This window comes from Scyliorhinus torazame, chromosome 7 (genome assembly GCF_047496885.1).
Source record: "Scyliorhinus torazame isolate Kashiwa2021f chromosome 7, sScyTor2.1, whole genome shotgun sequence".
Classification (NCBI taxonomy): domain Eukaryota; kingdom Metazoa; phylum Chordata; class Chondrichthyes; order Carcharhiniformes; family Scyliorhinidae; genus Scyliorhinus; species Scyliorhinus torazame.
The window spans coordinates 20082443-20103921 of NC_092713.1; the positions used below are offsets into that span (position 1 = coordinate 20082443).

Below are 21479 nucleotides of genomic sequence, written 5' to 3' on the forward strand. Positions count from 1 at the left end.
TGTGTGTGACTGTCTGCCTATGTGTGTATCTGTGACTGTGCGTGTGTGTGTGCATGTCTACGTGTGTCTGACTGTGTGTGTCTGTGTGTGTGACTGTCTGTGTGTGACTGGCTGTGTATGTGACTGTGTGTTTGACTGTGTATGTGTGTGCCTGTGTCTGACTGTGTGTCTGACTGTGTGTGTTTGACTGTGTGTGTGTGCCTGTGTGTGACTGTCTGTGTCTGACTTTGTGTGTCTGACTGTGTGTGTGTGTGTGTGTGGGTGCCTGTGTGTGACTGTGTGTGTGTGTGACTGTGTGTCTGACTTTGTGCGTGTGCCTGTGTGTGACTGTGTGTGTGTGACTGTGTGTGTGTGCCTGTGTGTGACTGTCTGTGTGTGTCTGACTGTGTGTACGTCTGTGTGTGTGCCTGTCTGTGTGTTTGTGTCTGTTTCTGTGTCTGTGTGTCTGTCTGTGTGTTTGTGTCTGTTTCTGTGTCTGTGCGTCTATGTCCGTGTGTGTGTGTGCATTTTTTATGTGTGCAGGTGTGTGTGTGTCCAATGATCTTTGGAACAATTTCCTCTTTGGCTTTGGAACCTCCTGCCAAGGTTCATCATCTAGGCTGGCAATGGGCACTTGGTCAGGTTCCAGAGAGCATTTGGAAGCTGATGGGCTATCCTCCAGCCTCGCCTCTACAACTTCCAGTAAAGGGGGAAGGGAGAAAGCTGGCAGAGAAACAGCATTATCGCAATAATCTTACCGGGCAGGAGATACAGAAGTCTGCGAACACACACAAACAGATTCAAAAACAGCTTCTTTCCCACTGTTAGCAGACTCTTAAGTGACCCTCTTATGGACTGACCTCATTAACACTACACCCTGTGTGCTTCATCCGATGCCGGTGTCTATGTATTTAGACCAGCAGGCCAGCAGCACGGTTCAATTCCCGTACCAGCCTCCCCGAACAGGCGCCGGAATGTGGCGACTAGGGGCTTTTCACAGTAACTTCATTTGAAGCCTACTTGTGACAATAAGCGATTTTCATTTCATTTTCATTGTGTACCTTGTGTTGCCCTATTGTGTATTTTCTTTTTATTTTCTTTTATTTTCATGATCTGTTTGAGCTGCTCGCAGAAAAATACTTTCCACGGTGTCTCGGTACACGTGACAATAAACAAATCCAGATCCACCACACAATCTAAAAACAGAAGCTCATTACTATTGAGCTTGCTCATCGCGCAGTGAAACTACTTGTATTCCAAATTAAACTGCCTTCAACTGTGATTGCCATGGAAACCAACAAGCCAAAGAGCCAAATTTATCGAATGACCCAAGCGGGAAAACCAACGGACAGGATTTCACTTATTTAAACTTTTACTTCAGCAATCAAGTCAAAATCAGCAGAAATTAAATATGAATTAACAGCCAAATGTCAGTCAGCATAAACTATAAATTACCCACTAATTCTCACAGATTTACTGGGCTGGGATTGAACCCGGGCCCTCAGCGCCGTGAGGCAACCCCACTGCCCCAGAAACAGCAACCGCCCTAATAGTCCATCCCACCCCCACCACCCCTCCTTTTAAACCCAACACTCCCACACCCAAACAGAACAGAATCCCCCCCCCCCCCCGCGAAGTGCTACTGTCCCTCAAATAAGTCAATGAACAGCCTCCACCTTGTAGAGAACCCCTCCTCTGTTCCTCTTGTGGCGAACTTTATATTTTCGAGGTGGAGGAGCTCTGCCAGGTCACTCACCTGCTTTTGGCGGCTCCGAGTCCCGCCGCACAACACGATCCGCCTCCGAACTACAAACAATCCCGAATTGGAAATATACCGCTGTTCCTTCATCGTTGCAGGGTCACCCAACTAGTGTACCAGATGAACTACAGCAATTCAAGAAGGAGACTCAGCACCCTCTTCTCAAGGGCAATTAAGGATGGTTAGAATACTGGCCTTGGCAGTGATGCCCACATCCCACGGATGAATAAGTAAAAGACACCGTGATGGGTGTTAGTGCAACACTCAAGTGCTTTTCCACCACCACCCAGGTAGAGAAATGTATGCAGCGCCCTTGCCAAAATATCCATTCCATCGATCGCTGACACAAATGGCTGCAGTGCATATGGTCTACAACAGGGTGGAATGATATGTAGAATATAATTTGTGTATATAACATAATAACCAAGCCGTACATAAACATTAGTGCCTCTGTATAGATTAGTATTCTCGCATCCAACCACAGGTGGCGTGACGATAGGAGAACGTTACTGGAGGGTGGTCACATGTGAGACAGAACGTATTCTAGCTTCCAACCACAGGTGGCGTGGTGACAGAAGAACATTACTGGAAGTTGGCCACATGTGAGACAGGACGTATTCTATCATCTGACCACAGGTGGCGTGGTGACAGGAGAACGTCATTGGAAGACACCCACATGGGACGCAGAACCTGGACATCAGGCATAGAGTGAAGTCGCATATCGAGCCGCTCCTGAGTCAGCAGTAATTAATAATAATTATAGTTGTTTGCATTTAGCCACTGTATCCAACTGTAATCTTCGTAGGTATCATAGAAACCCTTTCGTGTTTTAGTTAATTAATTAGTTTTGTTCATTCACAAAGTATGTTCTCTGTTCACTTCAACTACAAAGACGTCGCCATCCGTGCATACAGAGAACATTACACAGGGGACCTCAACTCGGTGTCTGCAAGGAGGTTTCAAGGGGTATGTGACAATTCAAATTAATTTATCAAACCGTGCCCGAGTGTCAGGGTCATTTTCTCCAGCCAGTGACCAAAGGAACATGAAGATTCACAACTTCGAGCCTCAAGCTGCTGCCCAGCCCCAACAACAGGTTTCACATGGAGTAATTAAAACTAAAACAATAATAAGTCATGTTGCCAATTTTTATGCAGAAATCTGCTTGCTATTACACGGGAGAGGGGCTCAGAATTAGAGGAGTGAAGAATCTCTGCTCTTTGTGATTCACGGCAGCAACTTAGCGATATTTCTTCAACTTTGTTGGCTGTGACCTCTTCCACTGAGAAGGAGACAAGAGCAGCAATAAAAGCATCCCCTTCAAGTCCTGCTCAAGGCACACGGGAAGAGAAGAGCATTTTGGGGGCCTGGCCACCAGATGTCAGCAGAGTGCAACAAATCAGAGACTAAACCAGAGATGGGAATACATTCAAGGAGGAACAATATACACGACTGAAATCAAAACAAAGCGTGGAGCACATGTGAATTTTAAGTCAAGTATATAAGTTTAAGATATATATTTGGATCTGGGTTTATTTTTTTAAGTCATTAATGAGATGTGGGCCTCACAAGCTAGGCCAGCATTTATTGTCCATCCCGGTTTGACTTTGAGAAGGTGATGGTGAACTGCCTTCTTGAGCCGTTGTAGCCCGACGTGTTAACTTTCTGGAAAAGGACCATTTAGATCAGGAACGTTAACTCTGTTTCTCTCGCCACAGATTCTGCGAGACCTATTGAGTTTACCCAGCGTTTTCTTTCTTTTTTTATTATTATGAGTGAGGGATTTTCAGATTTGCAGAATGTGACAAATGGGGTACCCCAGGGGTTCGGTGTTAGGGCCTCAACAATTTCCAATTTACATTAGAGACTTGGAAGAAGGGACTGATTATATGAGTGCTAAATGTACTGAACGACACAGAGGTGGGTTGGACAGATGCATCAGGAGCCTGCAGAGATAGGCTAAGAGGTTGGGCAAACAATTGACAGAGGGCGTATAACAGGGGAAGATGTGAAATTGTCCACTTCGACAGGAATTTAAGAGCAACAGATTATTAACATGGAGATTGATTACTGAACTCTGAGGTACAAAGGGAGCTGGGAGTTCATGAATCACAAAAGGTCGGATTTGCAAGGGGCAATGAAGAATCCGCACCGAGTTGGTAGAAAACATTCAATGACATTACCATCGCTGAATCTCCCACAATCAACATCCTGGGGGTTACCATTGATCAGAAACCTAACTGGACTAGCCACATTAATACTGTGGCTACCAGGGCAGGTCAAAGGCTAGGAGTCCCACGACGAGTAACTCACCTCCTGACCCTCCCAAAGCCTGCCCACCATCTACAAGGCACCAGTCAGGAGTGTGATGGAATATTCCCCACTTGCCTGGATGAGTGCAGCTCCAACACTCAAGAAGCTCAACACCATCCAGGACAAAGCAACCCGCTTGATTGCTCCTCCTTCCACATTCAAACCCTCCACCACTGACGAACAGTGGTAGCCGTGTGTACCATCTACAAGATGCACTGCAGTAACTCGCGAGGTTCCTGCGACAACGCCTTCCAAACCTACGACCATTGCCATTGGGTTTAGCACAGTGGGTTAAACAGCTGGCTTGTAATGCAGAACAAGCCCAGCAGCGCGGGTTCAATTCCCATACCAGCCTCCCCGAACAGGCACCGGAATGTGGCGACTCGGGGCTTTTCACAGTAACTTCATTGAAGCCTACTTGTGACATTAAGCAATTTATATTATTATTATCTAGCAGGTCAGGGGCAGCAGATGCCTGGAACCCCACCACTTGGAAGTTCCCCTCCAAGTCACTCGCCACCCTGACTTGGAAATATATCGCCGTTCCTTCGCTGTCGCTGGGACAAAATCCTGGAACTCCCTCCCTAACAGCTCAGTGGGTGTACCTACACTTCAGGAAGGCAACTCACCACCATCTGCTGACCAAATATAATATATCCACTGGTCGCAAGTTTCTAATCTTTTACGCTGAGGAAATGTTAAGTAGAAATTAAAGACGAGAGGGGTTTGCCTCCAATCGTTCAGAATAGAGACAACTTGCCCATAAAGCTGCTTCCCGCTTTAATCCCCAACATCTTGCTGATCTCGCAGAGCAGCGTCAGAGAGGGAAAGATAAGGAAGCAAATCGTCCAGTTTCCACTACCTTGAGGTAATGTCCAAAGATCCACAGGTTGGGAATCGGCCTGTTCAGTCACATGAAGGCCCGTGGTGGAAACCCGCAACCCTGAGTGGACAGCAAATAAAAATAACTTAAATAAAACAAAGTGGCCTCTCGTTATTTAATCTTTCCCAGATTTTGCTTTTAAAGGAGTTCAATTGTAAGATCCTAACCATTGTTTCCGGTTTCTTCTACGGAGCGAATGATTTGCTTCCTATTGGTGGCGAGGTGTGTCCTTACTTATAATTAACTCTTTGAATCAATTGAACTGGTGGCCACTGAATGTCCGAAGTGATAGATTTATTTAGGATACATTAATAAACATACACCAAAGAAGTGGGACAGACGACAAAACCCTGTAGGTTTAGTCAAAAGATTCAAACATTGCAATTACCATTCTGAGCTCAGCACCTTAAGACATTATAAATTCCAGCAACCATTTTAATATCTTTATCTCACTCCTAACTATGTTGAATTGCATGTCTTTCTGTATTTTGTATTACAACAGCATAGGAGAATTCTATTCAGCTTAATTAATTTTACCGATTTATTTTTCGGGGGACAAGAACAACTTCACAATAGTTTCATTGTTGTAATTGCTATTTTATCGGACAACTCCTGATGATAAGAAACATATCATTCCGTACGGGCAGCACGGTGGTTAGCATTGCTGCCTCACAACTCCAGGGACCCGGGTTCAATTCCGGCCTCGGGAGACTGCCAAGGTGGAGTTTGCACGTTCTCCTGTGTCTCCATGAATTTCCTCCGGGTGCTCCGGTTTCCTCCCGCAGTCCAAAGGTGTGCAGGTTAGGTGGATTGGCCATGCTAAATTGCCCCTTAGTGTCCAAAAGGTTAGGTGGGGTTACTGAGTTAAGGGGATAGGGTGGGGGCGTGGGCCTAGGGTAGTGCTCTTTCCAAGGGTCGGTGCAGACTCGATGGGCCAAATGGCCTCCTTCTACACTGCAGCGATTCTGTGAATCCTTACTAATCGTCGGCTTGGAAAAAGGCGGATGTGTTCCCGGATGTTTCGTCCTGCAGAACTCTTTATCAACCAATTAGCAATCTCTCAAATTATTAATCAGTCCAGGCTGGATTGCAATCACAAACTAAACTGAGTATTGCTTCAAGCTCAGTCTCAATTCAACAATTTTGTGGACATTATATCCACAAGCAAAATCTAAAGGTTACTATTGCCACAATATGAAGACAACTTAACAGTAGTATAACGTGAGCAGGCTTCAGTATCGCACTGAGCTAAATTATTTTGAAACTGTTTTATTCAAACCTGTGAGGTCACAGGTAACAAAGAGGAAAATGATTGTTTAAAGTCTTTGAATTCACTCAGACTCGCGGTGAAGCTATTCAGAGATCCAGGGCAGTCTAAGCCACTGGTAAATCCTCATCCAGATTCTCAAAATAATCATTAGTGGATTGCAACATCCGTACCACAGCAGACAGCAGTAAAACGTTTGTATGGTCAGCAAGTTCAAGATCCGAGCAATAGTTTTTCACAGGGAATATGCACAAAGCCGGAAGACTCAGTTGTTTTCCTATTTCCAGCACCTGGAAAAAAAAAGAATCCAGCTTATTAAGGATAAAGCAACACAAGAAGAGTATTTGGATCATTCAGTCCATCCCTATTGCAAGGAGTATAGTCGTGGTTTAACCCCATTACCCACCTTTTCCTTATATCCCAACTATCTGTACTCCCCAAACAGCCATAGAGGTTACAGCCATAGAGATTTACAGCACAATCACAGGCCATTCAGTTCATTGAATCTTCACTCGCACAATCCAACATTAATCCAATTGCCCCCTAATACTGTTTGAATATAAAACTATCCCCACCGTCTGTTCTTTCCCCGCAGCTGTATCAATCCAAAAGTACCCCGCCCGCCCACTTCTCTCCATGGATCTGCATCTTCCTCTGCTGCAAATACTTATCCAATTTTACAATAAAAGTTGAAAAAGACTGCATCTGCCAATATATTCCACATTCTGTGCAAAGGAACTTTTCCTGCCCTTTGATCACATTCTTTTAATTTGCGTCTTCTTGCTGCAGACTCTCCCACCAGAGGAAATTGCCTCTCCTAATTCATTTTTCAGCAAACTTGAAATCCCCTCTTAAAACTCCTCTTATCTTGACCTTTTTTGGTCAAATTACTTTCCTCGTGCTATCCCTGGAATCAGCCAGGTGAACCAGTGTTGTGCACTTCCCATGCCTTCAATGTCCATTCCTTAACGGAGTGCTCAAAATCGGCCATTGTCCTGCAATTTCAGTGCAATGGTGGTGTTTATGGGCGGCACCGTAGCACAATGGTTAGCACTGCTGCTTCACAGCACTAGGGTCCCAAGTTCAACTCCCGGGTCACTGTCTGTGCGGAGTCTGCACGTCCTCCCCGTGTCTGCGTGGGTTTCCTCCGGGTGCTCCGGTTTCCTCCCAAAAGTCCCGAAAGACGTGCTGTTCGGTAATTTGGACATTCTGAATTCTCCCTCTGTGCACCCGAACAGGCGCCAGAATGTGGCGACTAGGGGCTTTTCACAGTAACTTCATTGAAGTGTTAATGTAAGCTGACAGTAATAAAGATTCAGAGAATTCATAGAATTTACCGTGCATAAGGAGGCCATTTGGCCCATCGCGTTTGCACCGGCCCTTGGAAAGAGCACCCCACTCAAGCCCACACAACTCACCACATTTTCCACACAACCTTCGATATATTTTGCGGCAGAGGCTATGACTGTCCTTCAACAACCAAAACCATCTTGCTTTCTGTGAGGTATGACTCCAGCCAGTGGAGAGTTTTGCCCCTATTGACTACAGGTTTACTCGGGTTCCTTGATGTCAGACTTGGTCAAATGCTGCCTTGATGTCATCTGCCACTGTCATCTCACCTCTGGAATTCTGTTATTTTGTCTATGTTTGGACAAATACTGCAATGATGTCCGGAGCTGAGTGTTTCCTGTCGCAGTTTGATACAACCGAATGGCTTGCTCGGCCATTTCCGAGGGAAGTTAAGGGTCAACTTCCTTGCTGTGGATCTGGCATCAGCAGTAGGCCAGACCGGGTAGGGGAAGAGGGACGTGGTCCGGGGATGCAGTAGGTGGAAATCAGTAGGATATTTCAATTCCGTCGTTTGACCTGATGCTGTAATAATTTATCGGGCCCATAGTCACTGTTGAGAACTTCCAAGGCAACTCTCTCCTGACCGGATACCACGGTTGCCACATTTACTGGGTCTGTCCTTCTGGTCGGAATGATGTCAAAGGGATGATGATGGAGGAATAACATGCTGGAAATGAATTCTCAGCAGGTCTGGCAGCATCTGCAGAAAGAGCAAGGTGGTGAATTAAAGGGGCAGGCCACAAAAGTGTTAAGGGTCATGTTTGTGGACTGAACAGAGGTATTCCACAAAGTGGTCACCAATCTGTATTTGGTCTCCCCAGCGTAGAAGAGACCATTTTGTGAGTAGCGAATAAATTGAAAGAAGTGCACATAAACCATGGCTTCTCTTGGAAGGAGTGTATGGGGCCTCAGACAATGAGATAGGGGGTAAAGGGCAGAAGTTAAATCTTCTGCGCTTTTGTGGAAAGATCCCTTTGGAAGAGGGCAAAGCATAAGGGGTGATAGCGGAGTGGATCAGGATGTCAGGGTGGAAATGTCGGAATGCTCTGTACAGGGGATTCTGGACGCAGACTGGGTGATCAACTTCACCAAATTTACACACTCTAGTCAAGTCTGCATTCTGGTGAAGCTGCTTTGTACGAACACTCATTCTATTAATTCAATTACTATTTCAATTACCCCAAACAATTGTCTTAATTTGCTAGTTTAAATCAATGCCCAAGTCAAAATTGAAATAAGGGGAAATACTCAGCAGCCACTAACGTTCAGGTGACATCACATTTACATTTTTATTCAAAAGAAAGAAACCCCAAATTCTTACCTTGAACACCAACAAGTGCACATTGTGAAAGCTGAAGCTATTGAGAATTACAGTATAGTAGAACTTGTACCTTTTTTTCAATGAGTTTATTCAAATAGACATTAATAACATCTTTCCGAACCAAAGGGCATGCTTCATCCACTTTTGTTAATAAAACAATCTGTGGTATCTCTGGAGTATAAAACAAAACATTAATTTTATTTTAGCAGATCTCCGTGGCATTACTCACAATATGCAGGATCCTCTCCCTGTGGACATAGAACATAGAATTTACAGTGCGTAAGGAGGCCATTCGGCCTATCGATTCTGCACCGGCTCTTGGAAAGAGCACCCTACTTAGGCCCACGCCGCCACCCTATCCCCGTAACCTGGTAACCCCACCTCACCTTTTTGGTCACTAAGGGCAATTTAGCATGGCCAATCCACCTACCCTGCACATCTTTGGACTGTGGGAGGAAACTGGAGCACCCGGAGGGAACCCACGCAGACATGAGGAGAACGTGCAGACTCCGCACAGACAGTGACCCAAGCCAGGAATCGAACCTGGGACCCTCGAGCTGTGAAGCAACTGTGCTAACCACTGTGCTACGATGCTGCCCACGTGGAAGATTCTGAAGTGTTGGTTGGGGCTCTGTGCGTATTTGGACCCCGATGGGACCTGAGTCGCCCTAGCGGTGGCCAATCATTAAGGGGGAACCAGCAAAGAGAGAGGATCAATTGGCTTGCCTGAGACTGTGGGTAAATTGCAGTCCCACTTGCAGAGGCGCCCACTGAAGATTGGTTAGATTGTGAGGACATCATGACCTTTTGTTGCAGGCATGGCCCTGCGGTTCCAAGGGGAGTGAAATAAAATAGGTCTTGCTGACCTCTTGGCCTGCTACTGGGAGGCTCTCTCCAGGAACCTGACCGACGTTGGTCGCCACATCCTGCCAGCCCACCTTTCGGAAGCTCCTGGCAGCATCACCAGTTTGCCCAAGTTGTCACTTAACTGATGCTAATTAGTCACCCTCGTTGTCGGAGGACAAGGTTTCACAGAGGCGGGAGTGCGACGGGAAGCTGGCTGATACAGGATATCCCAATTTTGCTCCTCGACCCACCTGTAAACCGATCTCCGTGGGACTCAGAAGATTTCACCCATTCATTCAGAAGATAAGGAGAGCAGTATTACACCATACAATATTTGATGAATTATTTTACTGTAAAGGTGAATCCGCATGTTACCAGATCCCATCCCTTTACCACTGAAAAGACTAATTGGTGTCTATAAACATGTCTCGGTACTTGCTATTGACAGGAACATGTCTTTATATGTTTGCAGCTGCTTCTCAATACCAACTCCCGTGTAAGGTCCGAAGAAACCAAAGGAAATTATTGACTTCCTTTCTGATTTCAAAAATGTGAAATATCCAAGTGGGATGAAGTGTTCTCGCTTAAATATGACAATGCATGCTAGGTGCGGTCAGGCAAAGCATGGGCAAAATGTAGTGACTAATTGGAATGACGAAGTGATATCAGTGCGATTGGTGAGCCTGACCCTGCACTTGGTCCATGTTCTGCTTCTCAGACAATTCAGGACGCTACTCACCGAGGTCATTAATATGAGATTGAATGACACACATTTTCTTTTCCATTTCAGGGGAGAGCAGGGTGGATTTGCTTGCATCGATGGCATATACAACACAGTGAATCCTCTGGCCAAGAGTTGCTGATTTAACGTAGCCTTTTGCGCCAGCTTGAATTGGAGAAGCTGTGTTAAACTGCAAGATAAAGAACCCGGTGTTAAAATAATACATTTTATATCCATTCTCCGGATTTGGGCATCGGCGGCAAGACTGGCATTCATGGGCCGGGATTCTCCGATCCGGCGGCCAAGTTCTGCGCCGGTGTCAAAAGCGGCGCGAGCGACGCCGGCGTCAACGGGCCTCCAGGCCCAGGCATTCACCCCTTCCTAGGAGGCTGGTACTGTGCCGGAGTGCTGTTTCTCCTCTCCGCGGAGAATCCCTTCTGATCCCTTCAGAAAACTGAAATCTCTCATTCCTGGTATCATAGAATCATAGAAGTTACAGTGCAGAAGGAGGCCATTCGGCCCATCGAGTCTGCACCATCCCTTGGAAAGAGCACCCTACACAAGCCCATGCCTCCACCCTATCCCCGTAACCCAGTAACCCCCACTTAACATTTTTGGACACCAAGGGCAATTTATCATGGCCAATCCACCTAACCTGCACATCTTTGGACTGTGGGAGGAAACCGGAGCACCCGGAGGAAACCACACTACCAGAAAGATATGGAGGTTTTGGAGAGGGTATGGAAGAGGTTTACCAGGATGTTGTTGGGTATGGAGGGCATTAGCTATGAAAGGTTGGATAACCTCGGTTTGTTCACATTTGAATGACGGAGGTTGAGGGGTGACCTGATAGAAGTCTACAAAATGATGAAGGGCATGTAAAGAGTGGATAGTCGGAAGCTTTTTCCCAGGGTGGAAGAGTCATTAACTAGGGGACATAGGTTTGAGGAACGAGGGGCAAAGTTTAGAGGAGATGTGCGTTGGAAGATTTTTACACAGAGGGCAGTAGAACATAGAACATAGAACAATACAGCGCAGTACAGGCCCTTCGGCCCACGATGTTGCACCGAAACAAAAGCCATCTAACCTACACTATGGTTAGGTAGTTGCCTGGAACTCGCTGCCAGATGAGGTGGTGGAAGCAGGTACGAAGGTGACGTTTAAGGGGTGTCTTGACAAACATATGAATAGGATGGGAATAGAGGAATACAGACCCTGGAAGTGTAGAAGGTTTTAGGTTAGACCGGCAGTATGGTCGGCGCAGGCTTGGAGGGCCGAAAGGCCTGTTCCTGTGCTGTACTTTTCTTTGTTCTTTGATGTCAAGGGCAGTCACTCTCACCTCACCTCTGGCATTCAGCTCTTTTGTCCATGTTTAAATCAGGCTGTAATGAGGTCAGGAGCTGAGTGACCCTGCTGGAACCCAAACTGAGTGTCTGTAAGCAGGTTTTATGCTGAGTAAGTGCCACTTGATAGAATGTTGATGACCCCTTCCATCACTTCACTGACGATCGAGAGTAGAAAAATGGGATGGTAATTGGATGTGTCCTGATTCTTGTGGACAGGACACACGTGGACAATTTTCCATCTTGCTGGGTGGATGCCAGTGTTGTAGCTGTACTGAAATAATTTGACTAAGGGCGCAGCAAGTTCTGAAACACCAGTCTTCAGTGCTACTGCTGAATATTGTCAGGGTTTATTGCCGTTGCAATATCCAGTGCTTTCAACCGTTTCTTAATATCATGTGGAGTGATTCAATTTACCTAAGACGGACACCTGTGAAGCTGGGGACCTCCAAGGGGGACGGAGATGGATCATCCACTCGGCACTTTTGGCTGAAGATTGTTGCGAATGTTTCAGCCTTGTCTTTTGCACATATGTGCTGGGCTCCTCCATCATTGAGGATACGGATATTTATGGAATCCCCTCTTTTGGGGAGTTGTTTAATTGTCCACCACAATTCACAAATGGATGTGGCAGGACTACAGAGCTTAGATCCGATCTGTTGGTTGTGGACTTGCTTAGCTGTCGATCACTTGCGTTTGGCCCGCGAGTAGTCCTGTGTTGCAGCTTCACCAAATTGATATCCATTTTTTGGTATGCCTGGTGTTGTTCCTGGACACACCCCTATCAGCATCAACAGGGCCGAGGCGGAGATGGTTGACAGCTTCACATTCCTAGGTGTGCACATCATTTAAAGATCTGTCCTGGTCCACCCACGTCGACGCTACCACCAAGAAAGCACAACAGCGCCTTTCCTTCCTCAGGAAACTAATTAATTTGGCATGCCCACACTGACTCTTACCAAACTTTACAGGTGCACCATAGAAAGCATCCTACCTGGCTGCATCACAGCCTGATATGGCAACTGCTCGGCCCAAGACCGCAAGAAACTTCAGAGAGTCGTAAACACCGCCCAGTCCATCACACAAACCTGCCTCCCATCCATTAACTCTATCTGCACCTCCCGCTGCCTGGGGAAAGGGGGCAGCATAATCAAAGACCCCTCCCACCCGGCTTACTCACTCTTCCAACTTCTTCCATCGGGCAGGAGATACAGAAGTCTGAGAACATGCACGAACAGTCTCAAAAACAGCTTCTTCCCCACTATTACCAGGCTCCTAAATGACCCTCTTATGGACTGACCTGATTAATACTACACTCCTGTATGCTTCACCAATGCTGGTGTCCAGGTATTTACATTGTGTACCTTGTGTTGTCCTATTGTGCATTTTCTTTTCTTTTAATGCACTTAATGATCTGTTTGAGCTGCACGCAGAAAAATACTTTTCACTGTACCTCGGTACGTGTGACAATAAATCCAATCCTGCACTCTTCATTGAACCAGGGACTGATGGCCTGGCTTGGTGGTAATTGTAGAGTGGGGGATATTCCGGGCCATGAGGTTACAAATTGTGTTTGAGCACAATTCTGCTGCTGCCGATGGCCCACAGCGCCTCATTGTTGTCCCGTCTTGAGTTGCTGGATCTGTTTGGAATCTGTGCCATTGAGCAGAGTGGTAGTGCCACACAACACTGTCTGCTGCTGTAAATCACTTTGAACAAGTTTGCACCCACATTTAACATATGAAGAAGCCCTTGACAACAGTATAGACAATACTGTGCTTTCTCTTATATCTCTCAAGTCACAGAATCACAGAATCCTAAGAGCAGACTGTTTAATCGTTTAGCCAGGGTGGTGCATGGAAAAAGAAATATCCAATGAAATATGTTAACATTTATAACAGTGTACCTGATATCTTTTAGGGACATGTCCTTTGATGATGCTGATAATATCATCACTGTGTATCCCCGATTCTGTGCCTTCTGAAATTCCCATTGTATCACATAGAATAAGAGGCAAAGTTGTATCATCCTTTTGCCCTCTGAAGGAGTATGTGGAGTACTGCAATTAAACAAAGATACCAGGGGGTTAGGCCGCACTGTCAAAATGAAATCACTTCCAACCGTAAAACAAACAAATGTGGAAAATGGAAAATATCTCAGTAAATAGGCGGCAAGGTAGTTAGCACTCGTTGCTTCACAGCGCCAGGGACCCGGGTTCGATTCCCGGCTTGGGTCACTGTCTGTGCGGAGTCTGCACGTTCTCCCCGTGTCTGTGTGGGTTTCCTCCGGGTGCTCCAGTTTCCTCCCACAAGTCCCAAAAAACGTGCTTGTTAGGTGAATTGGGCATTCTGAATTCTCCCTCTGTGTACCTGAACAGGCGCTGGAATGTGGCGACTAGGGGCTTTTCACAGTAACTTCATTAATGTAAGCCTACTTGTGACACTAATAAAGATTATTTTTAAAAATGCATCTCATTTGCCTTCTACCATCCTGGTAATTTTGGGCAATTAATAAGCATAGTCCATGAGGGACTAGCAGCATCTCTCTCTCTTTCTAACTCCATCAATGAGGCAACAACAGAGAGAAACATACAAACACACAAAAATGTCTCTCCCCATACCTTCTGCCAAGAATGCATTACTTCACAGTTCTCTGCATTAATTTCCATCTGCCACTGCAGTCAATTGGTACCATCTCACTGTTAGTTACACCTGCAGGTTCAGCAACTTTTGCTCCATATTCCAATATCCAAGTCAACGTTCTTTCTTTACTTCAGAGCAGATTTCCCACTCTAAAGGAGATTAGTGTACCAGATAGGTTTTTACAACACTTGACAATCGTCTCTTGGTTGCTGATCCTGAGAAGAGCTTTTTACCCCATTGCATTCAAATTCCAATAGGTGGGATTTGAATCCATGTTCCCAGGGTCTCTGGATTACTATCCAGTGATATTGCCACTACATCACTGCCTCCTCTTATATTAGCATGTTAAATAAAGCAATGCTCCTAGTCTTGGTGAACACTACTGGCTATCATCCTCAAATAACCATTTACAACGACTCCCTGTTTTCTGCTCTTAAGAGGCAGTGGGGAGGTTGTGGCATTGTGGTATCAAATGAAGCTTTGTGGGTAGAGTTTAGGAATAAAAAAGAAGACAGCCACATTGCTAGCTGTTTATTACAGTCAGCGGGAAATTGAGGAGCAAATATGTGCGTAATTCACAGAGGTATATAAAAATAATTAACAATAATAATATTAACAATATTAACCCTGAAAAGTTTGAGGTTTTTGGAAGGACTAATTTGACAATGAACAGCATGACATGGGAGGTTTCAAAGAACAAAGGGACGTTGGGATGTTTGTCATAGATCTTTGAAGGCAGAAGGCAGGTTAATGGGGTGGGAAAGGTCCATGCCTTTGTCAATCGAGGCATATATCACAAAAGAAGGGAGGTGATGTTGGAGTTGTATAGACCTTTGGTGAGGCCACAGCTGGAGTACTGTGCCCAATTATGGTCGCAATAAACAAAGGATGTGATTGCACTGGAGGGGGTGCAGAGGTGATTCACCAGGATGTTGCCTGGGATTGAACATTTAAGTTATGAAGAGAGGTTGGATATCCTTGGATTGTGTTAGTTGGAGCAGAGAAAACTGAGGGGCGACCTGATCGAGGTGGACAAGATTAGGAGGGGCATGGTCAGGGTTGATAGGGAACAGCTGTTCCCGTTAGTTAAAGGGTCAGTCATGAGGTTCAAATTCAAGGTGAGGGGCAGGAGGTTTAAGGGGAATGTGAGGGAAAACTTTTTTACCGAGAGGGCAGTGACCGTCTACAATGCACTGTCTGGGAGGGGGGTAGAGGCGGGTTGCCTCACATCCGTTAAAAAGTACCTGGATGAGCACTTGGCATGTCATAAAATTCAAGGCTATGGGCCAAGCGCTGGCAAATGGGATTGAGTAAGTGGATCAGGGTTTTTTACATGTCAGTGCAGACGCGATGGGCCGAATGGCCGTTTATGCACTATATTTCTTTGATTCTGTGAAGAGTCTCCTGATGACCATGAAACCATTGCCGATTGTTGTAAAAACCCATCTGGTTCACTAATGTCCTTTAGGGATAGGTATCTGCCACCCTGGCCTGGTCTGGCCTACATGTGACTCCATACCCATAGCAGTGTAGTTGACCCAGAAGTGACAGAGCGAACCATTCATTTCAAGGGCAGTTCGGGATGGGCAATAAATGCTGACCCAGCCAGCGTCGGCCTCAACCCCTGAATAAATAAAAAGCCGTTTTGTAAAATCCGAGCTCACACTTACCAGGGCCTTTATTCCAGCACTGACATGTAACCCCCAGCCCACCCCTCCATTCCCACCTCCCCAACCACTACCACCTTGAACCTCATCCTCACATCCATTGGATGCCAAAATTGGGAACTGTAGTCACAGTTGGGTCAAGCCGTTCTATTCTGATTTCGGAAAAGTTCTGGGTCGGGGTTCTCCATTGCCCGATGTCGATTTTGGAATCGCCGATCGGGCAACGCCGAAATCGGGCGCGGCGCTTGTTTGACGCAGGTTTTGTCTCCTCCACCCCCTCCGACACGGCATCATCGCGGCGCGCGGCGTTAGCACATCACCTGAAGGCCCTCCCCCGATGCTCCGTCCCAGATGGGCCGAGTTCCCGACTGTGCCTTTCACCTGTGGTCTCAACGGTCGGGATCCCGGCATGGCGGCTGGGAACTGAGTCCAGCGCTGCCACAGTCGGCCGGATACCGCGTTGCTGGCCGTGGGTGGCTTCTGCCAGGGCTGGGGGGGACTGGTGGGGGTGGCCAAAGGGTGGTATGTGGGGCACTATTTGGCAGGTTGGGTCTGTGCACGGCCAGCACCATTTTGTACGGCGCGACCGCTGCAGGTCTTCGTTGTGCACATGCACGGCCACGGACCCGGCCATTCTCCAGCCATTTTTGGCGTGGGCACCGGGATTTGCCCTCGGCATGGCTGCTAGCCCTTCACCGGCCCCTGAATCGCTTAGGGTTTCACGCAGAATTTTGGGTGGTAAAAACGACATATGCTCCGTTGGCGTCAACACTTAGTCTCAGAAACGGAGAATCCAGTCCCTTGGCTATTGAACTCTATACCTCTATTTATAAAGTCCACCAAAATCCCAGATTTCAGTATGATATACTTAATAACCAATTGTCAGACAATTACACATTCCTTGGTCGATCATATTAAACAACCAGCTCTGCTTCTCTGAACCTGGCCCAGTGCAATAGCTGGACTGGGAAACCCAAAAGTCTTGAACCTCAAGGACCGCAAACTATAATCACTCGTACAAATGAGACTATCTTGGAGGAACAGCGAGATATTCTATTGGCGCATGAATACTGGTTTCACGTCCAAGTTTAAAAAAGGAAAAACCTTCCAGTAAATTATTGCCAACCCACTCCCACAACTGGCTTTGTTAACAGAAAAATACTTTGCATTTTGAAATAAAACTAACTTCACTTGCAAATACCGAGCATTAAGCAGATGATAGGAGAGCAAAGTGCTGCAGACACTGGAAATCGGAAATATAAACAATAAATGCTGGAAATACTCAGCAGGCAGGGAGCATCTAATAATAATAATAATCTTTACTGTCACAAGTAGGCTTACATTGCAATGAAGTTACTGTGAAAATCCCCGAGTCGCCACACTCTGGGGCCTGTTCGGGTACACAGAAGGAGAATTCAGAATGTCCAACTTCACCTAACAAGCATGCCTTTCGGGACTTGTGGGAGGAAACCGGAGAACCCGGAGGAAACCCACGCAGACACAGGGAGAACATGCAGACTCCACACAGACAGTGATCCAAGCCGGGTATTGAGCCTGGGACCCTGGCGCTGTGAAGCAACGGTGCTACCCACTGTGCTATCGTGCTGCCCATGGAGAGAGAATCAGGGAAAATGCTACAGGGTCACGATCTGCACTCGTTCTGACGATAGGTCACTGACCTCTCTTTTCTCTCAGCACAGATGTCACCAGATGTCCTGGGCACTTCCTTCACTTCACGTTTCTATTGTTTGATGATGTAACAGAGAAGATTAATGAAGGGGATGGAATGGATGTTGTCTATGTGGATTTTAAGAAAGCACTTTGCAAGGTGCCAAATAAAAGGCTGGTTAACAAAACTAAGGCCAATGATATAGAAGATTCTAAAATAACCCCCTTTTCCAGCCCCGAAAAAGCAATCTCATTGTGAGCCTCTCATTCTCCTTCAGCAAGAAACCTAGCGACAGCTGCCTGCAATCTGGTTTGGAACATTAAACACAGAATTTCAAAATGATAGAGTTATGGGTGTGAAGAAAATGTAAAGAATATTAATGTCAAAGCAGTAAATTGATCATTTTTGAAATGCGCAATTCATAAAAGTAACCATTAAAAAGTGCCAAGTCGCAGAGATAGCTCTTTAAAACCTTTGCAGTTTAAGTGCCTTTGCACTTAAGAATAGTCAGAATAATCTTTATTGTCACAAACAGGCTTACAATAACACTTCAATGAAGCTACTATGAAAACCCCCTAGTCTCCACATTCCGGCGCCTGTTCGGGTACACAGAGGGAGTATTCAGAATGTCCAAATGACCTTATAGCACGTCTTTCGGGACTTGTGGGAGGAAACCGGAGAACCCGGAGGAAACACACGCCGACACGGGGAGAACGTGCAGAAAGAAGCGCTGTTAGGTGAATTGTACATTCTGAATTCTCCCTCTGTGCACCCGAACAAGCGCCGGAGAGTGGTGACTTGGGGCTTTTCACAGTAACTTCATTGTGGTGTTAATGTAAGCCTACTTGTGACAATAATAAAGATTATTATTATAACAAATCTACTGGCATCTCCCCCATACCTAGAAAATACTGGAAGATTCTGGAAAGCCCGTCCACTACCTCCATAAGAGACTAACAAGGACACAATCCCTCTGGCTGTGTTTTTAGGTTTACCATTTTCGTGTTTGTTGCTCCGCCTCTAATTAAAACTCGATTGGTGACATGACCCCGGAAAACCGAATTGACTGAGTTGATGAAGCTGGACTTTCCTCCTCCAATTGGTCCAATTAGTAAAATTCGGGCCTGAGACACGGAGCTTAGGTATGGAGTATGTCTCTTGATCAAGCTCAATTCGGTGCTAGAAAGAACATTTATATGAATGAAGACCAGAATTGTTATGATCGATTCAGCAAGTCTCCCTTCGCATTGTTCATAGTAAGTTAGATGATCTGTTTGTTGATCATTACAGAAATATTAAGATATAGACCCAATTTTAATAACTGGTAGCAAACATTGGCTGTGACTGGGGCTGGTTTAGCACAGTGGGCTAAATAGCTGGCTTCTAAAGCAGACCAAACCCAACAGCGCGGGTTCAATTCCCGGACCAGACGCCGGAATGTGGCGACTAGGGGCTTTTCACAATAACTTCATTTGAAGCCTACTTGTGACAATAAGCCATTTTCATTTTTCAAAACCATTTTGAGGCCTGATGTTCGGTAAGTCACAAGCCAACACGCCTCTATATAAATGCAAAAACTTTCTTTCTTACAGCCATGTTTTCGACAAGGCACTGCTGGCAATCACTATGCCACCTCTTATTGTGCTCTGTTGCACAGAATATTTGAGACATTGAAGTCATGGTGAAGAGTAAGTGCAGTCAGATCTTCATTCCCCCCCCCCATCTCCTGCCCTTCCAGAAACAAAAGCAGAAAGTAAAGCAGAATTCTTTGATGCAGAGGGTTACAAGGGAAATTAGAGATTGTACTAGATTCAAAGAAGAGGCATACAAATTAGGAAGAAAAAGCAGTAGACCTGAGGATTGGGAACAGTTTAAAATTCAGCAAAGGCAGACCAAAGGATTGATTAGAAGGGGAAAATACACTTCCGGTGGCGGCTATGAAGGAGTAAAGTCGCACATTTGGTGGCTTCCGCTCGGGTCGGACATTTGGACCATTTTCCCCGATATTTTACCGGACTTGATTTGAAAAATCGATGAAAGAGGCAATTGTGTACTGGATTTCCATATCGGTGCATGGAGAGGACTAGAAGTGCTCGCAAAGGCAGAAACTCATGGACAGAGAAGGCTTGGGCTGAAGTTGCAGTGGGAGAAAGCATGGCGGATGACCAGACCTCTGGCTTGGCGACCCAGCGGTCAACGGAGCAGCTGATGTAATTTATCCAGGAGGGCTTCGCCAAGCAGAAGCGGGACTGCTTGGACCCAATTAAAGAGTCAATTGCGTGGCTGGTGCTTAGATTGGACGGCCAAGATCGGGCGATCCAAAAGGTAGAGAAGGCGCTGGCTGTGCAGGAGGAACATCAGACTGCGGTGGAGTTGGAGGTGGGAATGCTGAGAGACCAGCAGAAGAAGCTCCCGGAGAAGGTGGAGGACCTAGAGAATAGGTCCCACCGGCAGAACTTGAGAATCGTTGGGCTCCCGGAGGGGTCCGAAGGAGCGGATGCTGGGGCATACATAGCGGACATGTTCGAGAATCTGCTGCGGTTTGGGGCATTCACCCGACCCGTGGAGGTAGACAGAGCGCTCGCGAGGAAGTCGCGAATGGGAGACCCCTCAGAGGGCAATGGTGGTGAGATTCCACAGGTATTTGGATAAGGAGCGTATTTTACAGTGGGCCAAGCAGACACGGAGCTGTAAATGGGAGAACAGTATCCTGCGGATCTATAAGGACCTGAGTGTGGAGGTGGTCAGGAGAAGAGCGGGGTTTAACCAGGTCAGGTTGGTCTTTTTTTTTAAAAAGGTGAAGTTCGGACTGCTGTATCTGGCCCATCTCTGGGTCACGTACGAAGAGCACAATTTTTATTTCGAGTCACCTGAGGAAGCGCTGGACTTCGCAGAAATGAAAGGACTGGTGGCGGACTGAGAACTTTTGAACTTTGCTGCAACGTTCATGTTTTAAAAAGATTCTCGTTTTTTCATTTTGTGGACGCTATCTGTAATGCCTTCTGTATTGCTTTGGGGCCAGTTGCAGAGCTGAGTGAGTTAAAGTTTACATTTCATTGTTGGGGGATGGAGGTGTGTTTGTTTAGATGCTGGATCTCTTGCTTGATCTTTTCTTTGTTTAGCGGGTTTGATTTTCTGTCGGGCAATTGTGTTGGGATTGTTTGTCATCTGAATATGTGCGTATATGTGGGGAGGAAACAATAGGTGGGAGAATGTCTGGCGCCAGGGGTGGGGGTCACGCTAGCTGGGCGGGCTAGCTCACGGAAGCGTAGTGGGGGGTAAGCAGATGTTAGGCTCATCAAAGGGGTTGATTTATATTGTGCTGTTACTAGGGGGGAGGGAGAAGAAAATGTTCTGATGACGAGGGAGGGACTGTTGCTGAGGGACAGAGAGGAAGGTGGGGGTGGAGGCTGCCTGGGGGTGGGCCGGTGGAGTGCGGGCTGGAGACTGGCCCAAGAAAGGTGATGGCTGATCGGCGAAGGGGGGGTGGGGGGGGGGGGGGTTGCGGGCGATGAGCCACCCAACTAGGCTGATCACCTGGAATATACGAGGGCTAAATAGGCCGGTCAAGAGGGCACGCGTGTTCGCACATTTGAGAGGATTGAAGGCAGACGTGGTAATGCTGCAGGAGACACAATTTAAGAGTAGCTGACCAGATTAGATTAAGAAAAAGTTGGGTTGGACAGGCTTTTCATTTGGGACTGGACTCGAAGACTAGA

General features: G+C 46.4%; 1 protein-coding gene across 2 annotated transcripts in view; it reads right to left on the reverse strand.

Moving 5' to 3' along the window:
* Positions 1-5207: 5207 nt before the first annotated feature.
* LOC140426062 (interferon-induced protein 44-like) overlaps positions 5208-21479 on the reverse strand; it is a 39929-nt gene continuing 23657 nt past the window's right edge. For both annotated transcript variants that reach the window (XM_072510375.1, XM_072510376.1), the window contains exons 4-8: positions 18756-18939; positions 13689-13841; positions 10458-10629; positions 8943-9043; positions 5208-6491 (exon numbers count right to left, since the gene is read on the reverse strand). In XM_072510375.1, the coding sequence (XP_072366476.1) occupies positions 6309-6491; positions 8943-9043; positions 10458-10629; positions 13689-13841; positions 18756-18939 (793 nt within the window). In that variant the 3' untranslated portion in view covers positions 5208-6308. The remainder of the gene's footprint in view (positions 6492-8942; positions 9044-10457; positions 10630-13688; positions 13842-18755; positions 18940-21479) is intronic.